Here is a 21,197-nt window from a genome sequence, read left to right as displayed (position 1 = left end):
GAGAGAGACACAGCATTTAGGGGTCAGTGTTGGCATACCGAGGACTGCCACACTTCTTGGAAGTGGACACAAAGATTATGCCCAGATGTATGAATAATCTCTGGCTGCAAATTAAGTCTTTCAAACAAAATCTGTATGAGCTCACAATCACTTTCTGGTTGTTAATTGGGATCTCATAGGTTTTATTACCAAACTGTGTTAGTGCACCTCTATAGTCACTGACATAGTAAGAGAAAAGTTTATTTTTACCTCTTGAGAATGGCTACTTTTCTTTTGGAGTGTAAAGATCTCTTGGAACTACCCAGAAATGACACCATTTCAGGGAATTTGTGCTTCTTATATTCCAACACATAAAACCTCTAAGTCAGCAACTTATTAGTGTGTGACTATATCAGGAGTCAGCAAGCTTTTTCTTAAAGGACCATATAGTAAATACTTCAGGCTTGTGAGGCATATGGTCTCTGTCACGCTACACATCTCTGCCATTGTAGCACAAAATTAGTCATAGACAATATATAAATAAGTGGGTGTGGCTGTGTTCAAATAAAACTTTATATACAGAAATAGGCAGAGGGCCAGATTTGGCCAGTATAGTTTTTTCACTTCTGGACTAGACCAGTGGTTGTTCAAATTTTTTATAGCCCTAGAGTCTGTTTAAGAATAATCTCAAATCGGGGGCGCCTGGGTGGCTCAGTCAGTTAAGCAGCTGACTTCGGCTCAGGTCATGATCCGCGGTCCGTGAGTTCAAGCCCCGCGTCAGGCTCTGTGCTGACAGCTCAGAGCCTGGAGCCTGTTTCAGATTCTGTATCTCCCTCTCTCTCTGACCCTCCCCTGTTCATGCTTTGTCTCTCTCTGTCTCAAAAATAAATAAACGTTAAAAAAAAAAAAAGAATAATCTCAAATCGAACTCTACTACATAAAACAATACAAATGGTATTTTATTGGCATAAATTTCCCTTATAAGTGAATTTATATCATTTATCTATTATGCAATCCATCGGTGAGGATACTGAGACTATCTTAGGGAATATAAAAATTTGGAAAAGGATTTCTGGATGACAGCTTTGTTATCTGATTTATTTCTCAATTTTGTTTGCTTGTATCATATCCAGAAAATGCAAGTCACACAGATAAGTAGTTGTAAATTGTAACAAATGTTTTAAAAAGCTCACTTTACAGTTTCAGAACACTCATCAATTAAGCTGAACTAGAAGCTTGAAAGTGATGTAATAAATTCTTGTTTCAAAGCTAAATCACCAAGAATTTTAATGAGGACTCACATTCTTTTCTTAAACCTAGAAAGTACCTAAAACTGGCATTGAGGACAAAAATTTGCCTGTAACCTGACATCACCATGATCTGAAGTGTTAAGAATTCTGTTAACAGGATTCCACCCTAATGAAAGCCTGATCTGAATAGATGCATCACAGCCTTCTTTATCATTTTCTTTAATGTAGCACTCATGTGCCATAAATGTTTTTCTTTGTATGAGGGAACATGTGTAGGTTTGACTATTGTAATGTCCTGGCAAAGAGCTACAGCTTTTCCGATCAGTGACGCTCAAAAAAGAAGTATAAAAGTATGCAGAGAGGTACAGGAGCTACTTTATTCTCTGCCAAGAACAGCATAAATTGGTTAAGATGTGCTATTCAACATAATTGAACATGCGTGTTTTATTGCCATTTCTAAGTGGTTAGAAATATATTCTGAATATTACACTTAAAACCAAACATTTACAGAGTCCCTAAAGCACCTCCTTGGGTGCTTTGAAAATCACTAGCCTGAGTGTTTTCACAGTTCTCTTCTATCTCTGAGAAGTCCTGAATATTCCAGTTCCTGACATTTGTGTAGCTCTTTTTGTTTTATAAAGTGCTTTCATATACAGTACCTCATTACCTCTCTCTGGTAACTCCATGAGAGCTAACAGGATAGCTAGTATTACCTTCATATCCTGGAGAAGATACTGAGGTCTGTCCATAGACTAAGGCTCACATACCAAGTTGGTGACAGTCTTGGCTTTAATTACTAGTCCAGTTTCTTTTTTGGCCATCACCATGCTGCAATGGAATATGATCTTTCTGTTTGATCCATTTTTTTTTCTCAGTGAAAATACAATCATGTTAACATTTAAAAGTTTTATAATTAACTATTTTTAATGTAACCTTACGTATAACTTTTTCTAGTGAAATCAGTGCATGAGTTTTATTCTGACCTTTTAATGTAACACTGTATCATGAATATTCTTCACATTTCTGTATAATCTTTATAATCACATGATCTGTTATTTATTTAACTTGGGACACTCCTGAAGTACCAGGAATCAACTTGGGGAGAACATAGGTGAAATTGTGGTAATTAGAAACAGAACCAAAGGCAGAATTTATGGGAATGCTTATGAGCTAGATTTATTGGCACTTAGAATTTCCACTTTCTGGTAGGGAAGGGGAGCAGAAAGTCATGAAAGAAAAGACAGAATCTTCCTTTTGAAGCAACATGAGAAGGCTTCATTTTAATATCTTTATTAAAAGAATGCTGCTTTTTATGTCCTCAATTACACTTACCGTTCATTTTTGTTATGTTGGAGGATATTGATGTTAAAGTTGAGCCTTTTGGCTTTATTATAAATCCTCATTGCAGAGTATGGCAGACAGCACAGCTATTCTAAAGACTTCATCATTTTACCAGTACTTGCTTCGCAAAGTTATACCAGGGTCCAGAGAATACTAGTTGGAGATTGAGGAAGGGAATTTGGGTTTCCTTTAGAAGGGATTAGAAGCCTTCTATCTTCTGCCTACTGCTCAGAAGCCGAAACATCAGAGTTGTTGCCTGGCAGCTAAAATGATTTGTCTCTTTCCATGAGTATGTTGTCTTGTGCTGTGTTAACCTCCTGGTACCTGAGCTCAAAGTGAGTGCCAGAGAACAAATTCAGTGCCTGTATGTATTCCTAACACAAGTTTGTCTTGCCCTGTTTGTCTCCCTGTCCTTCTGCTCAGGTTCCATACTGCCCTCTGTAGGAAGCTCTGTAGGCAGTGTAAACGGATACCACACCTGCAAAGGTGAGAATGCCTCTTTGTTGGATGTGTTAGGACAGAGTTCGCATTGGCATCTGTGTATGTTTCCGTATGTGTGAAAGAACTGCTGCCAGGATGGGTATGAGGGTTAAAAAAAAATCTGGGGAGAAGCCACTGTGATCCTTCTTTGCTGGATTGCTAAAGGCTAAACAGGTTGGCAGCCAATGAAATAAAGGTACTAGGAAATAAATTGCACCACTAGATAAGAGCAAGAAGGAAAAGACCTGGAAGAAAAACATATGCGAATCTTTGAGTCCTAAAGAAGTCACACTAAAGGTGGTCTAGTCTAGCATTCAACCTTCTGGCCCCATGACTTCTCTGTAGTTTGGAGAAGAGGGAGCAGAAGAATGCCCCAGATCCTTTACTGCCTTCACTTCTGCAGTTCCCAAGTGTATTTAGCATTTCATTTCTATATCTGAGTACCTAATGTCAAAATCTGAAAGCAGATTAATGAAACATTTTTTGCTTTGTATATGTAAGCAAGAAATTTTATGTAATTTAGCAGGAACAGAATCTCTAGTTCACTAGAAGGAGTAGGAGAGACGCTTGATCCTGATGAGTAATTTAGCATGAGGAGTTCAGGAGGATGCTTGGAGAGCTATCCCAATCTGATTTCTGTTTCTATGATGCTAGATCTGACGGAGATCCAGTGTGGCATGTCAGATGTAAACTTAAAATATGAGAAACTGGGTGGAGTGCTTCGGGAACACCAAGAAAGCCTTCAAGCTGTCCTCAGCAGAATGCAGGAAGTTCAGAAGGAGGCAGGCTCAGTGCTGCAGTGGCTGGAATCAAAAGAGGAAGTCCTGAAAGCCATGGATGCCTCTTCATCTCCAACCAAGCCGGAAACAGTGAGAGCCCAAGCTGAATCTAACAAGGTACTATGTTTACATTAGCTGTATCCCAAACACTAAGAGGAAGGAGCTGTTGTACCAATGGTCCTGCCTGAGCCTGGGACCTGAAAGTGAGACATGCCCACCCACCCAGGCCATGAGGAGCCCTTTCAGATGATTAATATGCCTAAACTCTACTAGAGAACTTTCTTACCTATGAAGTTAGAAATTACTATAAATAAGATTCAGAAACAAAACCAGACCTGTTTACAGAAAGAGAATATCCCTCCTCAGAAGCATCAGCTCACTGAGAATGGGATCTGGTTTTCCATATGATGCTGTAAGCCAAACCATTCTCATCAAAGCCCCTTTCCAACTCCTGGGGGGATTTAAATATAGGTGTAATTATAGTTCATTCTTAAGGTAGACATGTAGAACTAGGAAAAATACCAGAAGAAATAAGACCATATGGAAAATCGTATAAAAATTTTTTTTTTGCCAAAATGTTTTATATTCTAATTGGGCATATCATGCCATCTCCTCCAACTACATAAATGTCCTTGACGTCTTTGTTGTCATCATCATCATCATATCTGACGGTTTTTGTGTAGGGGGATTAATAATAGCCTTTTACTGAGTTCTACCAATGTGTTGTACATAAAAATCCTGCCACTTAGATTTTCATTTTAAAGTAAAAATTGAAGCAGAAATGTTAGGTATCTTGAAATCACAAAACAAGTCACTGATGGCATCAGAAGTAGAGCCAATAATTGCAACCCAGTCTTCCAGTCCTTTCCTGCACACACACAGATTTCTTTCCTATCCAGAAATCTCATGGCATCCCTGCTGTTCTCTCTTCTAGGCCTTCCTAGCTGAATTGGAACAGAATTCTCCAAAAATCCAAAAAGTAAAGGAAGCCCTGGCTGGGTTGCTGATGACATATCCTAACTCACAAGAAGCAGAAAACTGGAAGGAAATGCAAGAGGAACTCAGTAAGTTATCACAGGGGGATTGAAGATTCACTAAATTGCTTATCTTCAAAGCAGATATAGAATTTCAGCACATCCTATAAAGCAGGACTTATTTTTAATTTTCAGAAGCAAGCAAGAGGCCCAAATGGGGTTAGAGATTGAGTCTGATTAAGGAAAGGATCTAGAGATTCCACTCGAAGTGTCAGATATTTGGCTTTCTTGGGCAAGTCAATCTGACAATCTTGTGATAAAGAGAGCATTGGTGATAAAAATGAAAAAATGGGAAATAATCTACTCACGGGAAGGATTAGGTGAATTATGCCACATTCATAGTATTAAACTGTAAACGATGGTAGTATTTATTGACATAGAAAAAACATGGGCATAAAAGATGTTTATTATATAGTAAGAGTTAAAAAACAGGCTATAAAATAATCTATGTGTTGTGTAAGATATACGTGCATTTGTGTCTGTGTGTGTATATGTAGTTCTGTGCAGTTTTATCCCATGTGTAGTTTCATATAGCCGCCACCACAATCAAGTACAGAACTGCGTTACTTTAGTTAAAATTAAATGAATGTTATTTTTAACTTAAAAAACTTTAATGCTGCAGGGGTCATTTCCTGTAGTTGGTTAGGAACATAACTTAGGGATCAGGCCAGTGGCTGGTGAGTGTAAAGGAACACATTCTCTCATTTCCTCTCTACAGATTCCCGATGGGAAAGGGCCACTGAAGTGACCGTGGCCCGGCAAAGGCAGCTGGAGGAATCTGCAAATCATCTGGCCAGCTTCCAGGCTGCAGAATCCCAGCTCCGGCCCTGGCTGATGGAGAAGGAACTGATGATGGGGGTGCTGGGCCCCCTGTCTATTGACCCCAACATGCTGACTGCACAAAAGCAGCAGGTCCAGGTGAGCCACAAAGCTTACTGCTTTAAGCAAAGAAATGGGAGTCATGCGAATCTGGATTTGAATGCTGTTGTCAGCAAGTAGATTTCAAATGACCCTGGACTAGTCACTTAACCTTCCAGTGTCTCAGTTTCCTTGGTTTAAATGAGATGTTTGGGGTTTTTTTGTTTTTTTTTTTTATAGACATATAAATATATATTTAATATTTAATAATCAAAGGTCACAAAGATTTACTAGCATAGTTTATTCTAAGGGTTTTTTTTTTATGAAATTTATTGTCAAATTGGTTTCCATACAACACCTAGTGCTCATCCCAAAAAATGTCCTCTTCAATACCCATCACCCACCTTCTCCTCCCTCCCACCCCCCATCAACCCTCAGTTTGTTCTCAGTTTTTAAGAGTCTCTTATGCTTTGGCTCTCTCCCACTCTAACCTCTTTTTTTTTCTTCCCCTCCCCCATGGGTTTCTGTTAAGTTTCTCAGGATCCACATAAGAGTGAAAACATATGGTATCTGTCTTTCTCTGTATGGCTTATTTCACTTAGCATCACACTCTCCAGTTCCATCCTCGTTGCTATAAAGGGCCATATTTCATTCTTTATCATCGCCACATAGTACTCCATTTTGTATGTATATAAACCACAATTTCTTTATCCATTCATCAGTTGATGGACATTTAGGCTCTTTCCATAATTTGGCTATTGTTGAGAGTGCTGCTATAAACTAAATGAGATATTTGTAAGGGCTTTATCTCATTGCCTGACAGAGGTGCCTGGGTAGCTCAGTTGGTTAAGTGTCCAACTTCAGCTCAGGTCATGATCTCATGGTTCATGAGTTTGTGCCCTGAGTCTGGCTCTGTGCTGACAGCTCAGAGCCTGGATCCTGCTTCGGATTCTGTGTCTCCCTCTCTCTGTGCCCCACCCCAACTTGTGCTGGGTCTTTCTCTCTCTCTCAAAAATGAATAAACGTTTAAAAATTTTTTTTAATGATGAACAGTCAATAACTGTATTATTAATATCATTAACAGAGGCAGTAAGATGAGTGGATGTGACTACATTGTAGAATCGTATTTTACATTTTTTTTTAGGTGGACACAAAATGAGCAGCAGGCAAAAGTTTATTAGGGTATAAGATTAGAAAGTAAGAATAGTAGGAAAGCTCTCTTGAATGCCCACCGAACCGTATTTTACTTTTAATCCCCAGTGACAATGACCATATTAATGTAATGTCTTCTATCTGCTGGTTTCATTTAAAGATTTTTCTGTTACTCAAACCTCAAGAAAAAAAATTATTTAAGTACCTACCATCATAGAAATTTAGGTTGGCCAAGGGGCACCTGGGTGGCTCAGTTGGTTTAGCGTCTGACTCTCGATTTTGGCTTGGGTCATGATCTCAGGGTTTTTTGGTTCAAGCCCTGCTTTGGCTTCTGTGTTGACAATGAGGAGCCTGCTTGGGATTCTGTCTCTCCCTCTCTGTCTGCCCCTCCTCCGTGCGCTCTCTCTCTCTCTCTCTCTCTCTCCCTCAAAATAAATAAGTAAACATTTAAAAAAATTGTTTAATAGAAATTTAGATTGACCAAATATGTCATTTCCAATGAAATCATGCTGAGAACATTTCTTCTTCTTCTTCTTCTTCTTCTTCTTCTTCTTCTTCTTCTTCTTCCTCCTCCTCCTCCTCCTCCTCCTCCTCCTCCTCTTCCTCTTCCTCTTCCTCTTCCTCTTCTTCTTCCTCTTCTCCTTCTTCTCCTTCTTCTTCCTGTTCTTTTTCTTCTTCTCCTCCTTCTCCCCCTTCTTTTTTTTTGTAAGCACCCAAAAACCTTTTCTTGTTCTACATCCTCTTTCAAATTTGTTCCATTTCTTCTTGCCATCTACCAAGTTCCCTAAATTAAGACCTAAAAGTAGTATTTGAAGGAACCTTTTCTTTTAGCCCCCTATTCCGGTGGTTTTCAGACTATTTGCTATCAACTGTTTACACTCTTAAAAATTATTAAAGACCCCAAAGAGCTTGTGTTTAAATATTGGTATCTATTAATATTTACTGTGTTAAAACACTGAGGAAGCTAAAAATATGTATTTGTTGGGATGCCTGGGTGGCTCAGTCCATTAAGCATCTGATTTTGGCTCAGGTCATGATCTCACAGTTCGTGGGTTCGAGCCCTGCACTGTCAGTGGGGAGCCTGCTTGGGATTCTCTCTCTCTCCTTCTCTCTTTGCCCCTCTCCCCGTGTGCTCGCTCTCTCGCTCTCAAAAATAAATGAATAAACTTAAAAAATAAAATATTTAAAATATAAATGTATTTATTAATTTTTTTAAATGTTGGTAAAACCATAACATTAACATAAGTAACATATATATTTTTTATGAAAAAATAACATTATCCAAACATAATAACTTTAGTAAGAGAGATATTGTTTTATGGCTTTATAAATCTCTTTGATGTCTGGCTTAATAGAACATTCTCATAGATTTTCATATCTGCTTCTGCATTTAAGTTATTGCAATACCAGATGCCATATAGCCTATGGAAAACTCCATTGAACATTCATGAAAGAAAAATTATAAAAGGCAAATAATATCTTACTATTTTTATGAAAATAGTTTTGACCTCGTGGACCCTCTGAAAGGTCCTAGAGACTTCTAAGGACCCCTGGAGCATACTTTGAGAATTACTGTTCTAATCTTTTTCCATTCTAAATGCTACTGCCTTAGGTAGGTTAGATCTCAGGTCTAGACCATTGCAACAGCCTACTAATGGGCTTCTTTGTCTAGTGCATCCTCCACACAGTTACCAAATTATCTCCTTAACTCACACATCTAAATATGTGAAAATGCTTTGCTGGCTCATGGCTGCCTATTGAACAACGTCCAAGTACCCACTCAGTGTCGTATATAAGACTTTCCACTATCTGATCCCAGTTTGTCTTGCCAGCCTCATTTCTCACTCCTCCCCCATATATCTAGGTTTTGTGCTGCACCAGGTAACTTCCTTTCCTTGAACATACCATATTCCTACAGCTCTGTGCCTTTGCTAATCCTAGGCCCTCCCCCTGAAATGCCCCTCACCAGTCTGACTCTCTGCTCACTGGGAGAATTCCTTATTTTGTCCTCTGCAAAGCCTTCCTGACTTCCCTCTTCTGCTTTTGTCATCTTCTATCGAATTAATCATCCTTACTTCTTGCTTTCACAGTGCCTTGTTCACGTCAGTGTTTATCATTTTTGCTTTTTTTTTTTTTACATTCTGTTATAGTTCATTGTTTACACATCTGTTATTCCTTAAAGTCCTGTCTTATTTATTTTTGTACAGTGTGAGTGATGAATACTTTCCATAAATTATCTTATTTAATCCTTAAAACAGCCAAGATGAGTACTTCCTATCCTCATCTTATAGATAAGTAAGCTGAAATTTGGAGAACTTCAAAAACTTGCCTAAGGTTATATATACATCTAGTAAGTAAGAGAGTAAGAATTTGAACCCAAGCAGTACAACTCCAGAGCCCATAATCCTAACTCCTTGCTGAATGAAATAAGGGATAGAAAAGAGTAAAAAGACATGCTCCTTGCTTTAAAGAAGCTCATTATCTAATCATGCTATGTTGTAATGTACAGATTGTTTATGCTGTTGGAATTCCAAGAAAGAAACTGGGAAAAACAGAGCTATTGAGAGTTGAAATGGCAAGCCCAGCCAGAGGTATAGGTAGCTGGCTCTGGGACCCCAGGTTTTATCTGGCAAAACTGATGAGTGCCAATCCAGAAAACAAGGCCAACCTTAGTAACTGATGTTGAAACAGAGTATGACAAATAAGGAAAAGAAATAGAATAGGCACAATCAATGACCCTTGCAAAACAAGTTTTTATTAAGCAGTTGTTGTTGTTATAAGTGATACTACATTTTCCTAGCAGCCTGGTCCTTGGAGTTTTCTGGTTTATTTTCCAAAGGAGTTGGCACTACTTGGCACAATCTAAAATCAGTTTTTGTTTTGACACTCTTTTTAGATCTGTCTTTTCTCTCTAAACATCTTGATGTCATTTCTATTACAGTTTATGCTGAAGGAATTTGAAACACGCAGGCAACAGCATGAGCAGCTGAACGAGGCGGCTCAGGGCATTCTAACAGGCCCTGGAGATGTCTCTCCATCCACCAGCCAAGTACAGAAAGAACTCCAGAGCATCAATCAAAAGTGGATTGAACTGACTGACAAACTCAATTCCCGTTCCAGCCAAATTGACCAAGCTATTATCAAAAGCACCCAGTACCAAGAACTACTCCAGAACTTATCAGAGAAGGTAAAGGCAGTTGGACAGCGACTAAGTAGCCAGTCAGCCATCAGCACCCAGCCTGAGGCCGTGAAGCAGCAACTGGAGGAGACCAGTGAGATTCGATCTGATGTGGAGCAGTTAGACCATGAGATTAAGGAGGCACAGACACTTTGTGATGAGCTCTCAGTACTCATTGGGGAGCAGTACCTCAAGGATGAGCTGAGGAAGCGTTTGGAGACAGTTGCCCTGCCTCTCCAAGGTTTAGAAGACCTTGCAGGTAAGTTAGGGTACAGAACACACTGCTGACATTAGTGGCAAGCCCAAAGATTGACTTTGTAATAGTCCCAAGAATCTAGGGTGACCTGTAAACAGCTTTTGGACTCACACTAGTGTTACCCTATCCCTTTGTCCAGCTCCAGTGAGAAGTGCTATGGTCATCACACATTGGCTGAGCACTAGCAATATGGGAGACTTTATATAGCATAATCCTAGACATAAGAGCACTAATATCAATTTTGTCAGCAGGTAGAGATTCGTGCTCATGGATGTCCTTGTAGGTGAAGCCACACACATACTTTAACTAATACTTATTTATACCATGCACATGCATACACACACATATACCATATTACAGAATTAGAACATGTTCTGGACTGCTTATGATGGCCTTGTACCAGAAGAATTTTGTACTCAGTGTGTTGCCTTCCTGTAGAAACATTTATGGCTTTTTATCAGCTTAGAAACAGAAGTTTACTTCTGTTACTCAGGTGACCTTACAAGGTTGGCGTGAGGATTAAATCAGATCTAGTGTGTGAAGGAGACTAGCTCTGTGCTGCTTTTGTGGCAGACCCTCAGTTAACATGTTTCCTTCCCCTAAGAATAGACCATATACTCTCAGCAAACATCTTAAATGCCATGTCCTGATCTGATTGGTTTAAACTTGATTTTCTCATTTCAGCTGACCGCATGAACAGACTCCAGGCAGCTCTTGCCAGCACCCAGCAGTTCCAGCAAATGTTTGATGAGCTGAGAACCTGGTTGGATGACAAACAAAGCCAGCAAGCAAAAAATTGCCCAATTTCTGCAAAATTGGAGCGGCTACAGTCTCAGCTACAGGAGAATGAAGAGTTTCAGAAGAGCCTTAACCAACACAGTGGCTCCTATGAGGTGATTGTGGCCGAGGGAGAATCTCTGCTTCTTTCTGTACCTCCTGGAGAAGAGAAAAAGACTTTACAAAACCAGTTGGTTGAGCTCAAAAGCCACTGGGAAGAGCTTAGTAAAAAAACTGCAGACAGACAATCCAGGCTCAAGGACTGCATGCAGAAAGCTCAGAAATATCAGTGGCATGTGGAGGACCTTGTGCCGTGGATAGAAGATTGTAAGGCCAAGATGTCTGACTTGCAGGTCACTCTGGACCCAGTGCAGCTAGAGTCCAATCTTCTGAGATCAAAGGCTATGCTGAGTGAGGTGGAAAAGCGCCGCTCCCTGCTAGAAATACTGAACAGTGCTGCTGACATTCTGATCAATTCTTCAGAAACAGATGAAGATGACATCCGGGATGAGAAGGCTGGGATCAACCAGAACATGGATTCCATTACAGAGGAACTACAGGCCAAAACAGGGTCTCTTGAAGAAATGACTCAGAGGCTCAAGGAGTTCCAGGAAAGCTTTAAGAATATTGAAAAGAAGGTTGAAGGGGCCAAACACCAACTTGAGATCTTTGATGCTCTAGGCTCTCAAGCCTGTAGCAACAAGAACCTGGAGAAGCTAAGAGCTCAACAGGAAGTGCTGCAGACCCTGGAGCCCCAGGTAGACTATCTGAGGAACTTCACCCAGGGCTTGGTAGAAGATGCCCCAGATGGATCTGATGCTTCCCAACTTCTTCATCAAGCCCAGGTCACCCAGCAAGAGTTCTTGGAAGTAAAGCAAAGAGTGAACAGCGGTTGCATGACAATGGAAAACAAGCTGGAGGGGATTGGTCAGTTTCACTGCCGAGTCCGAGAGATGTTTTCTCAGCTGGCAGACCTGGATGATGAGCTAGATGGCATGGGTGCCATTGGCAGAGACACTGATAGCCTCCAGTCCCAGATTGAGGATGTACGGCTATTCCTCAACAAAATCCAAGCCCTCAGGTTAGACATAGAGGCCTCTGAAGCAGAGTGTCGACAAATGCTGGAGGAAGAGGGGACTCTGGACTTGTTAGGTCTCAAGAGGGAGCTCGAAGCCCTGAACAAGCAATGTGGCAAACTGACAGAGAGGAGCAGAGCTCGCCAGGAGCAGCTGGAGCTGACGCTGGGCCGCGTGGAGGACTTTTACAGGAAGCTGAAAGCCCTCAATGACATGACCACGGCAGCAGAGGAGGGGGAGGCCCTCCAGTGGGTCGTGGGGACTGAAGTGGACCTCATCAACCAGCAGTTAGCAGATTTTAAGGTAAGCCATGCCCTTGTTTTTTGATCTTTTGCCTTCAGTAATGTGTATTTCTTTTCCTGTAACTCGGAAACCCATTGGATATACATCTTAACTTCTGTCCCTGGGGTCACTATTCTCGCTTCCATCACCATCAAAGCACACTGTCTGGAGACTTAACAGTCTTTTGGATTCTGGGCAATTGGTTTGAACGTTTTTCTGTTGTAATTTATTTCAGTGTTTATAACCAACTGAGGGTATAGAAAGAAATGTCCAAATGTTACTTACTCGAGGATCTCCTCTTGTGATTTGTAACAGCAGCAAATGTTTCCCTAGGTCCATGTTTTCTGCTTGAGGTGTGTGAAGTCATAAGATAAACATGGGGTCATCTTCATAAAGTGTTGATTTTTTTTTTCCTCCTATTTCAGGAGAAAGTTATTGATGCATTATGAAGTAAAGTACAAAATTCTCATGAGTTATTAAGATAAAACATAACACTTCAAAGAAACTTCCCACTTAGAGCAGGCGGGTAAGACGACACCCCAGGCCCCCAGGAATATGTTCTTTGCCTATAGGAGAGTTTGAAAAGCACTGCCCTGACTGCAAACATGTTTTCACTCTTTGCCTGAGTCAGAATTTCCAGTCCTGAGATTTTGTGAGTTGAAATTAAAGCAACAGGGAAGAGGAAGATGGGAGGAATTGACTCTCAAAAATGCAATTTTGCTAGGTCAGGGACTTGGAGCTCTCAGGACTGTGTGTAGGGTCATGGCTCTCAGGATGAGAGCCTTTCATCCTGAGTTTCCCCTGTTGTAAATGCCAAAAGGTGCCTTACTCCACTGCTGCTCCTCTGCTGCTTTTCCTTCTTGGTGCACAGAGTGGATATGAAAAGGCTACTTCCAGCACTTTGTTTCCATCACTGGTGTTAATTATTCCCACCTACACAGTCATACTCCTGCAGTCAGAGTTCATTTGTTCTCCAAAGCCCCTGCCTGTCAGGACTTTTTCAATTACAAATACGTTTGGAGAGGTGGGATTGACACCGGTCAGAGCCCTGCAGTCCTGAGAAAAGTTACAAGATTCGAGCGCAGAAGGGTGGCTGTTTTAGAAGGGTCCCCAGCTTAAGGGATGTTCAACTCTGAAGTGGGACATTGGCTGAAGATCTCCTTACAGTGTTTGGAGACAGTGTAGTTTGGAGCAACAAGTCATTGTTTGGGGGATTCTTGAGGACCCAAATAAGGAGAGGATAGGAAGGGAAAATTCAAACCCATGAGCACATACGTTTTCCTCTTAGAAACTCCCGCACCTCCATTCCAGGGGCAGGTGGCCTTTCTTCATCACGTGTGTTTTTCTTGCCTTTGCTGTTGTAAGCGCCCTGAAAGCAGAGACTGTCTTCTACAGGCTCCGGGTTACTTAGAATTAACTATCTGACCAACTAAATGAATTTCTTAGAAACCTGAAGCTCATCCCTTTGACTCAAATAGTTGTATCAAACTAGATTCTGGTTTACATGGGAATTATTTTAAATTCTATTTGCCTAATCTTCTAAACACTACGTTGTGTAGAAGTTTTTCTTTATGAGTGCAGGTTAACATTATTAAAAAGATGGTATTGTTCTTTGTGACGGTGATATCCTCAAGGGTATTAGAGACATTGGGGGCTGCTTTGTATTAAATGTTCCTAAATTACTGTGCAGTTTGTGTTGGGTATTGAAGTTCTTGTGTAGTGCCTCTTAGTGCATATGTGTGTAGCTTCCATTTCCCCCCGCTTACCCTGATAGCAGGGCTGTCTTCTCACTGCAGCTACTTCACTGTTGTCATTGGGTCTGCCTTTTGCTGTCTATCCCTTGCTTCTAATCATCAGTGAGCTAGAAAATGAAGTAAACAAGCCTGTTAAAGTTGCATTAAAATACAAGCTAGGATATAAAAAAGAGTCCACAGGCAGGCGTATATAGTGTTTGGATTTGAGGACAACTTTTCACTGTCCTTTTCAGTTAATCCTTAGTTGCTAGAAACTTTCTGAATTTTGATGTAGCTGGCAGATTTTAAGAAATTACTGGATGCTACCATATTTTATTTGTATCCTAGTATGTAGCTTAGAAATGCTCAGAGTTCAGTATCTGCTTAGCTGTTTATTACTGCATCCTGTTTCACTGATTTCTAACAATAACCCTCCCACCACCAATACTCTGGATGCGAAGGCTGGTCATGGGCAGAGTGTGTGTCTCTGCAGGGGACCAGTGTTGAAATGCAAGACTGGAAGAAGAGAGAGAAAGAGGGTGGCAAAGTTGTGCCCCTGTGTGTATCCTCCTCAAGTTGGGGGCACAAATCAGAAGGCTGGCTCCACATGTCCGCCTTATAAAGTCAAAGGCTTTGGGAAGAGTTTTTGCCTCCTCCCAGCAAAGGCGTGTGGTCAGGAGGGGAGGAGCACGCTCCTGGCTCAGCTCACACTGAGCTCATGGGAAGTGAAAACAATGGGAGGGAAGAGCTCTGTGTGTCAGCTCCACGGTCCCCTGAGGCTGAGTAAAGGGAAGGTCTTTTTGGACCCATTCTGAGGACTGAGTCATTTTCGTGGTTTGAGTGTTGAGTTCTGGGTTAATGTGTTGTATACCCAGCAATGAATTAATCTTCCCTCATACCGGCAGCAGACCTGATTTATAAAGTGTGACTCTGCTTTCAGATTCAGTCTTTTTAATAAGGAAAAACCAGAGATGAAGATGAACATAAAAAACAGCATTAGCTTTAAGTTTTCAGCTTTTTTTTAATTTTTAAATTTTTAAATTTTTTTTATTTTTAATGGAATCACACTCTCAGTACAGAGTCTGCCGAAGAGAAGAGGATATGAGTCTCTGAGACACAAGTGTAGCATCTGCTGGGACGGGACTAATTCCACTGTGGATGGGTGGCATAGACCGATGAGTCAGGTCTGGGGACAGCCCCGGCTTACTTGGGACTGCGCAGTAGTGCTGAGAAATGCGTGGAGAGGCAGCTTGTAGGAAAAGTTATTTCCTCCTTAACGTGAAAAACTGAAAGTCATTATTCCTAGAAAAGGCTTTTAACTCAATTGCTTCTGAATAAATGAGAGAATATGGTCCACCCAGGTGGATCTGTCCGATGGGAAGAGAGTTCTCTTCCACTTTAAACAAGCAAAGACCTCAAACCTTCCTGCATTTGGCTTTATTGGGTTCTGCCATTCCAGAAATCTCAAATGAGAATATTGAGTATGTTTTCAGAAAACTGGGAGGAAAAGACTTTGGCTAATCTCTTCAGGAAATTCTGTTTTCCTGAACAAGAGAGTCAGTGATTCTTGAAGAAAAGGAATTGTATGTGCGTAACAGGACACTAACAAGAAAGGAGGGACCTTTATTTCACTAAAATTTAAGCCAAAGATCTGGTAACTCTGATGATAACAAGAGGCTTTCCTCATTTTGAAATTCCCTGTGCTAGTTTTATAGTCAAGAATTGAGATCATTATGAGTTCAAGCCAACCCCGTCGTTGTACACACACCCGCCGAGAACCACAGTGGCATCTCCGTCAGGAAGTAGGTGGTGGCTTGGGCATTAAGAGCAGTATCTGGATGCCCTTCATGCACTCTGAGTTTCATATGTATTTATATTTACTGTGTACTCAGGTCAGGCTTCATACTCGGCCCTCTACCACTCACTCAGTGGTAAGAAAGAACAAGTGGGAAAAATGGAAGCCTTTTTAGGGTCCATAGGTTTCTCACAAAAGTTCACTTCACTTAATGGTGTGTTGGAAGCACCCAAGCCTGTTGGTCTTCTCCTTCCTTGTCTTCACGGCTGGGCTGGTGGGAAATAGATAAGGCAGCAGGCTTCCTGAGGACTGTTTTCAGTTCTATTTCAGGTTGAGCAGAGCCCAGGGTCAGGAATTACACATACTTACAGCCTTTGTCTGGAGACCTCAGTATCCCACCAGAATACCAGAACAAGAAAGCCTTGTAAACTTCATTTGATTTTTTTTTTCCTCATAGAAAGTGAGTTTAAGCTTCGCTCTGAGCACACATGAGAACTCTAAGACAGGCATGGCTTGACATGGAGCTGAAGGGCTGCCAGTTTGCACAAAGACACTTCTTCCTTTCAAACGATTACAAAGACAGTATCAGCCCATCTATAGTTTTGCCAGTTAGATTCACTAGAGAATGAAGCAAATGAGGTCAGCATTATCTACCTGCCCTTGGAGAGAAAGGAAATCACACTTGGTGTGTGACCTGTCTGTCACCTAGATGTTTCAGTATCTCCAGCTTTGCAGCAGCAAGGTAAGCTGAGTAGGCACCCCCACTCCTGCCTTGTGCCGACCCTTGGCCTGTCTTGGTTTTTTCTTTCTTCCTTAAACAGGGCTACTCCAAGAGGATCTACTAGGGTCCAAGGAAGTAAAGAGAATGCCCCAGAACAGGGTTTCTCAGCCTCTGCACTCTTGACATATGGGACTGGATAATTTGTTGTGGTGGGGGGGCTGTCCTGCGCACTGCAGGATGTTTAGCAGCATCCCCGATCTCTACCCGCTAGATGCCAGCAGCAACCCTTCCCATAGACAACCAAAAATGCTATCCAGACATTGCCAAATGTCCCCTGGAAGGCAAAAATCTCCCTCTGTTGAGCACCGCTGCCTTAGAAGAAAATTACCACCTACACTTGGGAAACTTGGAATTCAGCTGGAAGCAGCGCTGGCTGATTAAGTTAAATATTTATGTTGCAGACAGCCTTCTAATAATCTGATTAAGACTGTGTGGTAGCAGCAATTGCCTCTAAGTCAGCCTTTCTTTAAGCAGGGCCCCGGATTCCTGATTTTTGCTGGGACTAATCTGTGTCTGGTTTAAAATTTCCTAGGCACTTTCCCTGGCATCAGCAGTTTATTTTTCGTGGAGTTGTTGATGCAGGTGTTTGGTTGATGATGCATTTCTAAAGAGAAGAGGAACTTCCTGTGTGGAAATACTTCAGGAAGCTTCCTCGTTCAGTGCCTTTAGGAGGAGACTGCAGTCTGTCAGTTGTTCTCAGCTCAGGAGCTCACAGTTTGGCTGCTGATGTTAATAACCCTTGGGAGATCACCTCCCAGCCCTACCAAACCCCAAGAATTCCAGTGCTCCCTAATAATCCTTTCCACCCCCACTTAGCAACTGGTTGGGGAGAAGGTAAAGGCGTGTTTAAGGACTTTAGCTTTGCTTCATATTGAACTTTTCCCAGCCCCATTTTAAAGCAGCCCCATTAGTATTTTAAGTATCGGCATCACAAAGCAAAATCCCAGGATTGCAGTCATTACATCATCTTAAAGGAGACTCACACCTCAGCAAAGGCAGTAAAATCAAATGAAAGATCATCAAGAAAGAATCCATTGATGGATTTCACAAAAATTTGTGTGGAAATTTTGATAGCAAGGGAAGACTTTAAAGCAATGTAAGAAAGGACTGAGCAGTTTGATTTGAGTTTACTGAAATTCTTCACATATCATGTCAGCATGTAGCATTTGCAACTAAAGTTCACCATATGATTTTGTACACAAAGGAGGAAAAATATGTTTCCAGGAAAACTAGAATTTACCCCACGCAGGACTTGTATTCATTGTTAAGTATTTGATTAGTGAACACAGGTTGAGATAAGCACAGACTTGCAGAACAGGACTATTTCTCGTTGTGTCTAGAAATGAATGGTAAACGGTCTTGGCCTTGGCCTGGTCCTCAGCCTTAGCGTCAGAAAAATCCTGGGCACTTTGAAGCTAGCTGGCTGGCACACGAGACATAGCATAAGCAGGGAGCCTCTAGGAAGTGTGATGAGTTGCTCTGAAGGACACTTTATTGTTAGGATTGGTTGGTTCACCAGGGATGAAATAAGTCCCACAGGGAGTCCTGTCAGGTCACTGCACCAAAGAGCTGTCTCCTGCCAAACAGATTCTTCCCAAGTCTCAGCTGTCCTGTTGGGAAAACCTAGCTATGGGAAGAATGTGCTCCCTCCCCACCTTCCTTAATACTTTGCCACTACCACTACCAAGTGCTTTTCGAATACCAGCCTCTGGTATTGGCGGTGGGAGATTAATGGGATACACTTATTCCTTAGGCCTTCACAAGCTGTTTTCCGGCTACTAGCACTGTGATTTGACGTGTGGACCTTTCAGAATTTTGGCCACTCGGGGATAAGAATGAGTGCTACGTGGTAATGGTCCATGGATCCCTTGGTGGGAGGTAGGAGGAAGGGACTCCATATTCCTTTCAGTCCATCATCCTTACTGAGCACTTGCTCTGTGCCAGCCCTTGTGGTGGGACAATGTGTTATGGGAAACAGGCACCAGGAATTGCAGTGGTAGTGACGTGTGGTGCTGAGTACACCTAAAAGACACCTAAGTTGAAGTGAGCTCTAACCTCAACCCCCTATCAATCAGACATTTACAATCCCAGTTGCAGTTAAGAACACTGAGACTGTGAGTTTGTTATAGTGTCTTGTTCAAGCCACACAGCATGTTAGAGCTGGGATTGGAAAGGTTTGTTTGGCACCAAAGGTCATGCTTGACCAATAGTTCTCAAATGGGGGCAGTTTTGCCCCTTAGGGGACATTTGGCCATGTCCATTTGGCCATGTCCAGAGACAGTTTTGACTGTCACAATGGGAGAGGCTTCTGCTAGCATCTAATGGGTGCTAAACATTCTATAATGCAGAGGATAGCCCCTTACAACACAGAATTATTCAGCCCCTTTCTAAAAAGTTGGAGGTTTGATTTTTTTTCCCCCTCTTCAGATGCCATGACAGGTAAGAGTTAACTGACAACTCCACTGCCAGGCAAAGCTTCATGGTTTTTCTCCCCTTTTTTTTTTTTTTCCAAAAGTTAGTTAAGAAATAGTGTTAGTTCTGGGAATGACTATACAGATCTGTTGGATAAAGTCAGGATCCTGGTGAACTAATTTGAGTCAGTGGCTAAAGAATTCTCTTAATGCTTGACCAGTCCCAGCCCCACCCTGCCGCAAGGCTCCTGCTGTGGAAATCAATCAGCTGTGTATCTCAAGCTGCTTCCTGTAGGGTGTGTTATGGAATGGCATCAGCCCCTGCACCAGCTGGGTGTCCTGATCTCAGTGTGATTTTATCAGACTCTGTCTCTTTTGAGCCTTGCTGTTTGGAACAAAGGATCCTCTGTTAGGAATGCAGAGAGCTCCTCTGATTGGACAGCTAGCGTGTACGTACATGGTTCCCACGGAAAAAACAGACATAAATTATGCTGTAGCCTTCTAGAACTTGGGCTTCCAAGTTGCTTTTCCCTTAGCTTCTGTCTGTATTTACCCTTCTTTCTGTATGTACTTATCCTTCACCCAGTTCAATGTAGGAGCCATCTGATCTGATGGATTAAATGATGGCATCCTTCAGAACTGGTCTGTATCAGTACCTCTAGTCTTTTCCTTTTCCAGCCTTGGAAACCACATATTTGATCCCCACTGTTTTTTCCAGTCTTAATTCCTATATAGACTACCCATCCACTTATCTCAAACACTCTTTATACATTATGCATATTTCTACCCATACCTGAAGGCTTGGTTCAAGTCCCATGTCTCCACAAAGCCTCCTTCCCAAGTTCAGTACTTCTGTTCTCCTAAACCACTTAATATGTGCAACTCATTTGGCCTTTATCCTATACTGCCTAACTTTGGTGTTTTCTCATTATAGGCATTTGTCCCATCTTTGAATAAATTCATTTTTGTGTCTCTTGAAGTAGTTAACATGTTGGTGTGCACATAGTTGGAGATTAGTGAATTCTGACTGATTGGATGAGTGCTCTTTATTTCTCATAAGCCATGTGAGCTCTGGGATTCAAAATGCTGTCAACTTTGCAAGACTTGAGGCAAATCCTTGTGAATCCCAAAAAATTCTAATCCCAGCCTGGATTCTTCACCTCTCCTTCTTGCCTCTGGGCTCCCTTCCTTCTCTACTAGTTAGCATATGTTAAAGGAGCGGGATTTTATTTCAGACAAAGAAATTTGCTACCAAGCACACTTGAAGAAAGCCAGATTCTGAAATATTGGCTTGCAGTTACCCATCCCTTTATAGTCATTGTCATTTACCCAGTTAGTTCACAGGGAGAGTCTTCATACTTCATGCAATTTAGTGTAGTGAAGAAAATTGAATCTGAGTTTTAGTCAGAAATATCCAGCTTTGAGTTCTGGCTCTGTCATTTACTAGTTGAGTGACCTTGGGGAAAATTACTTAACCTCTCTGTATAGTTAACTTTATAAAATGTGAGCAGTGGTAAATCATACCTTTAGAGTTTTTATGAGAGTTCAATGAAGTGATGTAGATGAAGGTACCAGGCATATATTAAGTGATCAATAAATGATAATCTTTTATTTTAAAAAAATTTAGGTAGACAAATTAGAATATTATGAAATCTTTTTAATAAAAAGTTATGCCTTTTGTTCCTAGGGATAATTATTCTCCAGAAGATTTGCTGTAAGGCCCAGTACCAGATTAGATCAGCTTTTTCTCTTCTGGGAAAAATGAAAATTATGAGGATAAAGTACAATTAGCTCAATGGCAGCAGTGAAACAAGTGGATGGACAAACAGCTTTCCCAAACAGTATTTGTGGGGAACAAGAGTAGAGCTGGTTTCTAACCTTAGAGTAGCAGTATATAGGCAGTATAGGTCATGACTCCTAACACAGCTGTAAATATACTTTATGTACACATACATACGCATATATGTTTGCTTACTTGTTCATTAACCTGTTAATTTATTCATTCATATCAAAATCCCACAGCCAGCATGTTTTT

General features: G+C 41.3%; 1 protein-coding gene across 31 annotated transcripts in view; it reads left to right on the top strand.

The window, feature by feature from the left end:
• Positions 1 to 21,197, top strand: part of MACF1 (microtubule actin crosslinking factor 1) — a 329,250-nt gene that overhangs the window by 237,576 nt on the left and 70,477 nt on the right. For 28 of the 31 annotated variants that reach the window (XM_053897190.1, XM_053897168.1, XM_053897225.1 and 25 more), the window contains 6 exons: positions 2,994 to 3,056; positions 3,705 to 3,946; positions 4,764 to 4,893; positions 5,582 to 5,781; positions 9,815 to 10,310; positions 10,992 to 12,463. In XM_053897190.1, coding sequence (XP_053753165.1) covers positions 2,994 to 3,056; positions 3,705 to 3,946; positions 4,764 to 4,893; positions 5,582 to 5,781; positions 9,815 to 10,310; positions 10,992 to 12,463 — 2,603 coding nt within the window. The remainder of the gene's footprint in view (positions 1 to 2,993; positions 3,057 to 3,704; positions 3,947 to 4,763; positions 4,894 to 5,581; positions 5,782 to 9,814; positions 10,311 to 10,991; positions 12,464 to 21,197) is intronic. The other 3 variants (XM_053897198.1, XM_053897215.1, XM_053897147.1) reach the window with 1 other exon arrangement.

Source organism: Panthera pardus, unplaced genomic scaffold (assembly GCF_024362965.1).
Source record: "Panthera pardus isolate Hobbes unplaced genomic scaffold, ASM2436296v1 HiC_scaffold_11, whole genome shotgun sequence".
Classification (NCBI taxonomy): Eukaryota; Metazoa; Chordata; class Mammalia; order Carnivora; family Felidae; genus Panthera; species Panthera pardus.
Note: the sequence above shows the minus strand (reverse complement) of the source record. Positions and strands in the feature narration are given on the sequence as shown.